This window comes from Zingiber officinale, chromosome 3B (genome assembly GCF_018446385.1).
Source record: "Zingiber officinale cultivar Zhangliang chromosome 3B, Zo_v1.1, whole genome shotgun sequence".
NCBI lineage: Eukaryota > Viridiplantae > Streptophyta > Magnoliopsida > Zingiberales > Zingiberaceae > Zingiber > Zingiber officinale.
Window position 1 is genome coordinate 107612152 of NC_055991.1, and position 7870 is coordinate 107620021.

At 36.0% G+C, this 7870-nt stretch overlaps 1 protein-coding gene across 1 annotated transcript; it reads right to left on the reverse strand.

Annotated features, from left to right (window-relative positions):
* Window positions 1-4418: 4418 nt before the first annotated feature.
* On the reverse strand, window positions 4419-5910 carry LOC121968499 (zinc finger A20 and AN1 domain-containing stress-associated protein 9-like). Its single transcript, XM_042518840.1, has 2 exons — window positions 5801-5910; window positions 4419-5188 (listed from the first exon to the last, which is right to left on the reverse strand). Exon 2 carries the CDS (start codon window positions 5112-5114, stop codon window positions 4608-4610), a length of 507 nt encoding a protein of 168 aa, XP_042374774.1. The 5' UTR covers window positions 5115-5188; window positions 5801-5910; the 3' UTR covers window positions 4419-4607.
* Window positions 5911-7870: the final 1960 nt, after the last annotated feature.

A 7870-nucleotide genomic window follows, 5' to 3' on the forward strand; every position in this document is an offset into this window, starting at 1 on the left:
AAGAGGAGCTCATAAGGATTGTCATGTTAAACCTGCAGGTGGACTTAGTCCGACATGGCGATAAGGTTGAGTGGTACTACTCTTGGACTTAGACATTAATTAAATGAGTTGTCAGTAACTCACTTAATTAGTGGACATTCGATATCTTAAACACGGGAGACTAACACACTCATAATAAGAAGGAGCCCAAAAATGTAATTTGGGATTGGTGCGGTAGTTCAATGATAGTTCTCTAGTGGAATGAATTATCATTGATAAAATTAAGTTGTGTGTTCGGGGCGAACACGGGATGCTTAATTTTATCGGGAGACCAAAACCAATTCCTCCTCTCGGTCCCTATCGTAGCCTCTTATTTATAGAGTTCTATACCCACCTATACCCACCTTCTATACCCACCCAATAGGGGCCGGCCAAGCTAGCTTGGGATCAAGCTAGGGCCGGCCTAGGTATAAAATTGGGTGGCCGGCCCTAGCTTGAACCCAAGCTAGTAGGGCCGGCCAAAATAAATTAAAAAAGAAATTTAATTTTAATTTTTATTATGTGGTATATATAATTTAAAGAGAATTAAAATTAAAATATCTCTCTTGTAAAAGATTTACAAAAGATTAAAGAAAGAGATTAGATCTCTTTCCTTATTTGTAGATTGGAGAGATTTTTTATTTTCTCTTTAAAATTATTCACATGTTAATAAAATTAAAATTATAGATATTTCCTTTTATTAACCATTAAGAGATTTTTAAAGAGAAATTTTATTTTTTAAAATTTCCGGAAACAAATAAGGAAAGTTTTAATTGTTGATTGAAACTTGTCCAATTTGCTTCCTCTTGATGTGGCCGGCCATTAGAGTTTATTTGGGAAATTTTATTTTATTTTTCTCAAATAAATCATGTCAAGGAAATTAAGAAAATTTTATTGTAAATAAATTTCCTAATTTGCCTAGGCCAAGGAATATAAAAGAAGGGGTAGGGGTGCCTTCATGAGATACAACCTCTATTGTTTTCTCTCCCTTTTTCCTTGGTGTTGTGGCCGGCCATTACCTTCTCCCTCTCTTCCTCTTGTGGTGGCCGAATACTTCATCTCTCTTGGAGTTCTTGTGGTGGCCGGATACTACTTGGAGAAGAAGAAGAAGAAGGAGAGAAAGCTAGCATCTCTTGGAGCTTGGTTAGTATTTTGATTTTCTTCTTTGGTAAAGTTCTTCCTTTGTGGCCGAACCTTGCTTGGAGGAGAAGAAGGTGGTTGGTGGTTTCTCATCTCGGTAGATCGTTGCCCACACAACGTCCGAGGTTAGAAGAGGAATACGGTAGAAGATCAAGAGGTTTTTCTACAAGGTATAACTAGTAATTTCTATTTCCGCATCATGCTAGTTATTTATGGAAATAATACCAAATACAAGAGGCTTACGTTCTAGAATTTCGAATATGTTTTTTCGAAGTTGTGTTCTTTTGTTTCTTTCTTTCCTTGTGATTTGATTGTTCTCTTTGGTTAACCTAAAGTTATTTTAGGAAATTAAATATTAGCTTTCTATTAAAGGTTTTGTCTAGTCGGTGGTGGTTGCTCCCATATCCAAGAAGGCCATGTGCCTCGCCACGTCAGTACTGGGAACCTTTTATGGAAATTAATATTTAATGGAATTAATAACTTAAGGAGACTTGGGTCGAACGTGTTAAGTTCCGCAGGAGATCCAAGTCAAAACCTAAAAGAACAAATAGATTAAGTTTTGGATCAAACGTGTTAAGTTCCGCAGGCGATCCAAAATTTAATTTAAAAGAACACATGGTAGCTAGGAAAAGGTTCAGACCTTTGTACAAAATTTTTGTACAGTGGAACCTATAGGTTTTCCGAGTAGCAACCAACAACTTTGTGGCCACAAAGAAGACGAGGACCTCAGAGTTGGGAGCAAGCAACACCTCCTCCAACCAAGATGTGAGTATAGACATGGATGATGAAGATATTCGTCCAATGGGATAGAAGGCAGCAAAAAGAAAGGGAAAACACAAAGTAAAATCGACCATGGAGGATCTAACACTAAACTACAACAATATTTTCGCAAAGTTCACTGAGTACACAAGCGTGAAGAAATCCAAAGTCGATCTGAAATAAAAACAATTCGAAGTAGAGGAGATTAAGGCAAAAGCTACATTGTCCAAATCTAAAGCTAAGAATCATTACTTGAAGTTGAAGGAGTACGAAATATTGAACAAAGACACCTCGCAGATGACAAAGGAGCAGCTTATCATACATGAATGTCTATGCCAGGATGTTAGGTCAAGATGGAATATCTAAATTATTTACTCAACATTCATTTTCTAGCATTATTGTATCTTCGAGTGATTGTAATTTTTAATTATTGTATTTCTCATTTCGATTATTGTGATTTTCAATTATTATAATTTTGTAAAATAGTCGTTATAAACTAATCGTTGGAAACTAGCTATTAGAAAATAACTATTGCAAACTAGCCTTGCAAATTAGGCGTTGCAAACTAGCCGTTATAAATTAGCTGTTGCAAACTAGTCGTTGCATGAAAAAAAAATAATATATATAGACACATTGTGCTATGAGATTTTCATTCGACTATAACGTGTTTCTTCCAAAAATGTCTCATTCTACAGGCAGCCCTAGCTCAAGTTCCAGCTCAACAAGCGAAGACGAAGTCTATGTTGAAATCGATGAGCAAGCTTATGATCCGGGTGAAGAACTGATGTTATTGGTTCTTCAACAACACCAACAACTTATGGAAGCATATCAGAGGAGGGGCACACGCAGAAGAAGAAAGTTCATCCAAAGAAATTGTGAAACCGGACATGAGAGACTTGTCAATGATTATTTCTCTATAAACCCTATGTATCACGATGAAATATTTCGAATAAGATTTTGAATGTGAAGAGAGTTATTCCTCCATATACTGAATGCATTAGAGAATCATTTAACATTTTTTCAACATAGGGGCGATGTTGTGCGAAGAAAAGGGTTGTCACAACTACAAAAAAGCACCGCTGTGATTTGTCAACTGGCTTACGGAGTCCTCGCTGACCATGTTGATGAGTACCTACATATAAGTGAATCAACTGTCATCAGGTGTCTTTTCAAGTTCTGCGATACGTGGCTGAAATATTTGGTGATAGGTACTTGAGAAGGTTAAATGCTGATGATGTTCAATATCTTCTTCAAATGCATGATGAGAGACACGACTTCCCTGGCATGTTGGGTAGCCTTGATTGTATGAATTGGAAATGGAAAAATTGTCCAGTTGCTTGGAAAGGTCAATTTACAAGGGGACATGGGTCACCAACAATCATACTTGAAGCGATTGCGTCTCATAACTTGTGGATATGACATGCATTCTTTGGGGTAGCCGGTTCACGTAACGATATAACATGTTATATGAATCTCCCATATTCAACAACGTCTTGCAAAGAAATGCACCGGAGCTTAATTTCACGGTGAACGACACTACATATTCGAAGGGTAATTATCTAACAGATGGAATATATCCCGAGTGAGCTACTTTCGTTAAGGCTTTTCCTTGCCCAGAGGATCCCAAGAGGAAGTTGTTTAAGGAAAGACATGAGTCTGCAAGAAAAGATGTCGAATGGACATTTGGGGTGCTTTAATCTCGATGGGTGATTGTCAGAGGTCCAACTCATTATTGATATAAGAAAAAGTTAAAACAAATCATGTTGGCATACATTATTTTATATAACATGATTATTGAGGAAGAGGGAGGTCACGTGACAAATTAGTACAATGATGAAGGTGACAAACCTGCACAATCTGTCTATGACTCAAACCAAGGATTTCAGGATTATCTTCGAACAAATTCTGAGCTTTGTGACACTCAAGTTCATCACCAACTTCGTGTCGACTTAGTTGAGCATATCTGGGGTAATACAACAATAATCCGTGAATTAGTATTTCATATATTATTTTTAATTTCATCATAGTGTGGTTTATTTAAGTTATTGTTGCATTTCAATTTCATAATTACATGGTAATTTAAAATAAATTTTGTTTTCACAATTTTGTAATTTTAGCCGCTCAATTATAATTATTTCATTTTCCTAACTTTATAATTTTAGTCGCTTAGTTGTAATTTCATTTTTCCCAACTTTGTAATTTCGTTTTCTCACAGACATCTATTTTATTTAATAAATATATTAAAAATAATATTATTTTTGAAAAATAATAAAATTATATTTTTATCAGGATACCCTTTATACACTTAGAACTCTAAAATGTTGAAAACACATACAAATAAATAACCAGAAGCAATTTACTTGAGACCACGTGCAATTTGTTAGAAATAAAAAATTGTATACTCAAAAACTTGTTAAACACATACGATCATAATCCTATGTTATATATAAATAACATAGGATCTTTCTAATCATACTTATTTTTAAAAACTAGCTACGCTATCATGCCCCATAAGACTTAAACAGGGTTAAACCCATACATTTGATGAAGTTTCTTTTTACATCATAAAAGCATGCCAGCAACTTCAATTCGAAGAATAAAGCACTTCAATACTCACTTTTATAAAGACTTGGCTATCTGATTCGCATCGGAACATGCCTTTGTATCCCCACTCAAGAACAACTATGACTTCAAATTTTCTCCAACTTCTTAGCCATCACAACAGGATTCTCTTTGGCTAACACCACTCGGCCAGCAGCCTTGTAGTCAAAAGAGCATTCATGTGCCTCAGAGTACCTATGAGAGGAACAGAATGCGCCGCCACACCGGCATTTGAAACCAATTAAACCTATCTTTTTCTGGCATTGGGCGCATCGGTTAGCCGGTTGCTTCTTCAACAATCCCTTCAGTTGATCGTCAACAACCTTGGGCTCACTTGGCCCATCCACTTTACTCAAACCTTCAATGTGGTTGATCTGCACAGAAGAAGATGGAACAATCTGTGGTTTCTCCACTTCTGTTATAGGGGAAGAAACCATCGACTCATGTTTCACGGAAATATCCTTGTAGCATTTGGAGCAGAGGTTATTGTTCATGGCAGTTCCAAAAAACCCACATTTGTTTGCACATAAAATGGGGACTTCAGGGGTTTCGCAATCAGTTTGTTCTGTATCCTTTTTCCAGCTCTCTTGCCCCATTCAGACTCGAACAACTTACTTTTTCTCCTCTGATTTTTGGTGAGGCAAAATCGAGAGGCAGGTCCCAGATATTCCTGTAGTCATAACAAAATATCAAAAAGATGATCAGCATCGAGAAAGTCAGGTTAATTCGATCAAGGTAAAACAGCGAACAAAAGAAAGGGGAAATAAGGACCAAATTGAGCACAAATAAAAGAGAGTTTTATATTGTGATGGAATATAGATCGATATTAGCACAGAAGAATACCATAGATATAAAACGATCTGTGGAAGAATAAGAACTCAATTCAGAAGTAGGAACTCAACAAGACCAATTAGATGGCAACCAAAATCCAAAAAGAAGGGGAAAATAGGAACAAATTCCGATCTTCAGTTTGTAGATAACTCAATTAACAAAGACACAACGAAAAGGAAAGATCCCGTTACAATCACGATCCTCGAAAAGAAAAATACAGATTAACAAGATAACCTTGAATTTACAAGGAAAAAAAAGGCAAATTGTACAATCCAAAGAACTTCGGTTGAATCCCCTTCCAAAGGCTAGAAGGCAACCAAATCCCTCCTTGGAACCAAAAAGAGGAATCATATCTTGAATCCATAGAAGAATAAACGCTATCTCAATCTTGGATAAAGCGCGAAAAAATCGTATCTTTAAAACTCAATCGAGAGACAGAGACAAGACATACAAGAAGCTGAGCAGATCTAAGCGAAATAGCTGAGCCGATCGAAGCGAAATAGCAAGTCAGAGATGATCGAGGACGCGATGGCCTCCACTAAATCGAAGGGCGAACTGAGATCAAAGAGCACGAGATATGGAGGAGTTAGAGACGGGGGCTGGGGTTTTTATAGTACAAATTTGGGCGACTGTTGCCCCTGATGGGGAATAAAAATCAAATATTAGCTTCACGCGCTTAATTCCTACCCTGAATTTAACTTTATTATTATTTGTCAACTGTTGCTCTTGCAACGAAACTATTGGAGATAAAAATAGGTATTTTCATTAGTAGATCTTTACAAATTATGCTAATGGTTTGAATTATAAATTTGTTGGTTTGTTAAAAAAAATCCAGAAAAATTGGTCAATCCGTTACGGCCAAAAAAGGAGATTTTTTTTTTTTTTTTTGTCATGTCTGGGTTCAATTAGTAATTGATACGATCATATCTTAATTAAAATAAATAATTTATCAAACATTACTAAAATAAACTAGGTTAAGTCCGATTTGATGATTACAAATCGTGAAGTAACATAAATATTATCAATAAGGATGGGAAAAAATAAGAGAAATTTTGAATTGTTTTCATATTGAAAATTTGTCTATTTATTAATATAGGCTTTAGGTTTCAATATATTTTTTTAATATGAAGTAAAGATCATATTAGAGTTCTTGATAAAAATAATTATAATAAATTAAGGGCAAAAATTAACAACAATAATAATTAAATCTTATTTATTAGGTGAGGTCGGTTATATATATTCTTTTATACTATTGGGATCTATCTCTACTATATTAGTATCTATACTAATTGAAGCATTTACTGGTTGTTTAAGTAAACGTTTGTATCATTTTAAACGCGTCTTTATGAGTTTTTTCTCAATAGGTGTAATTTTGACTTTCTCTCATTTTTTATTCTGTTCATCCTCGTATGTTTATGCATTCACCTTAACATTTTCATTTCTATAACTTTCATCTTTTTTTTAAAAAAAAAATAATACTAAATATTTAAAGCTCTCAGTTCCAGACAACTTGTCATTTTATAGCTTAACAATTATCTCATTACGTCAAATATTACTAACATTAAATTCTATATATTCAGTCTTTATTCTATTGAGCCTAAAACATTTCCCTTCTAGTGTTTTCCACCAAGATTCTAGTTTAGCATTTACTTTTTCACGTGTTTCATCTACTAAACAACATGCACCATGATACTGTGTCTTGAATGTGTGTAGTAAATTTGTCAATAATTAGTATAAAAAAAAGAGAGATTTAGAACTTATCCTTGATGTACCTTTATCTTTATTATAACACTATAAAAAAAATACAACTTTACCGATGGAATTTATTATCCGACGGAAATATTCGGAATTACCGATGGAATATAAAATTTCATCGGAAAACTCGTAAGGCTACCGACAGAATTATATATTCCGTCGGTAGACCCAAATTTTTTTTGTTTTTTCTATAAGACTTACCGACTAAAGCTTTATCCCATCAGTACTAACCAAATCACCGATGGAATTATAATTCCATCGGTAAAGCCGACTAAAAAACCCTAGCCCCTTCCCTTTCTTTCCACACGCGCGCAGCGACTCCGATTTCCCCAATTCGCTAGTAAGAGACAACTCTCCCCGTTTTTTTCTCTTTCATTTTCTGACGCGGCGGCTCTTCCCTCTGTGGCCACTGGCGGCCTATTGGGGGTTGTGCTAGCCGCCAGCGGCCTACTTGCGGCTGTGTCGGCCGCCAACGGCTGCCAGCTACTAGCTGCCTGCTAGCGGTTGTGCCGGCTGGCAACTGCCTGCTGGCCGCTTCGTCGAATGTTGGTGAGCTGGCTGTGCAAAACGCTACTGTGTCGGACGCTGCTGTGTCGAACACTACTGTGTCAAACGTTAGCCCTAGTTGTTGTTGGGACCTTGACGTCCACTAGAGGGGGGTGAATAGCGGCTCACCCAAATCGTTCGCTTCCTACGTTGTTAGCTTGCGCAGCGGAATAATACAAAAATAAACAAGCTAAACAAAATACAAGACAAGAAAGAATGC

Coding starts and splice junctions, on each gene's coding strand:
- LOC121968499 (XM_042518840.1), bottom strand. CDS start 5,114: ATGGGGCAAGAGAGCTGGAAAAAGGATACAGAACAAACTGATTGCGAA.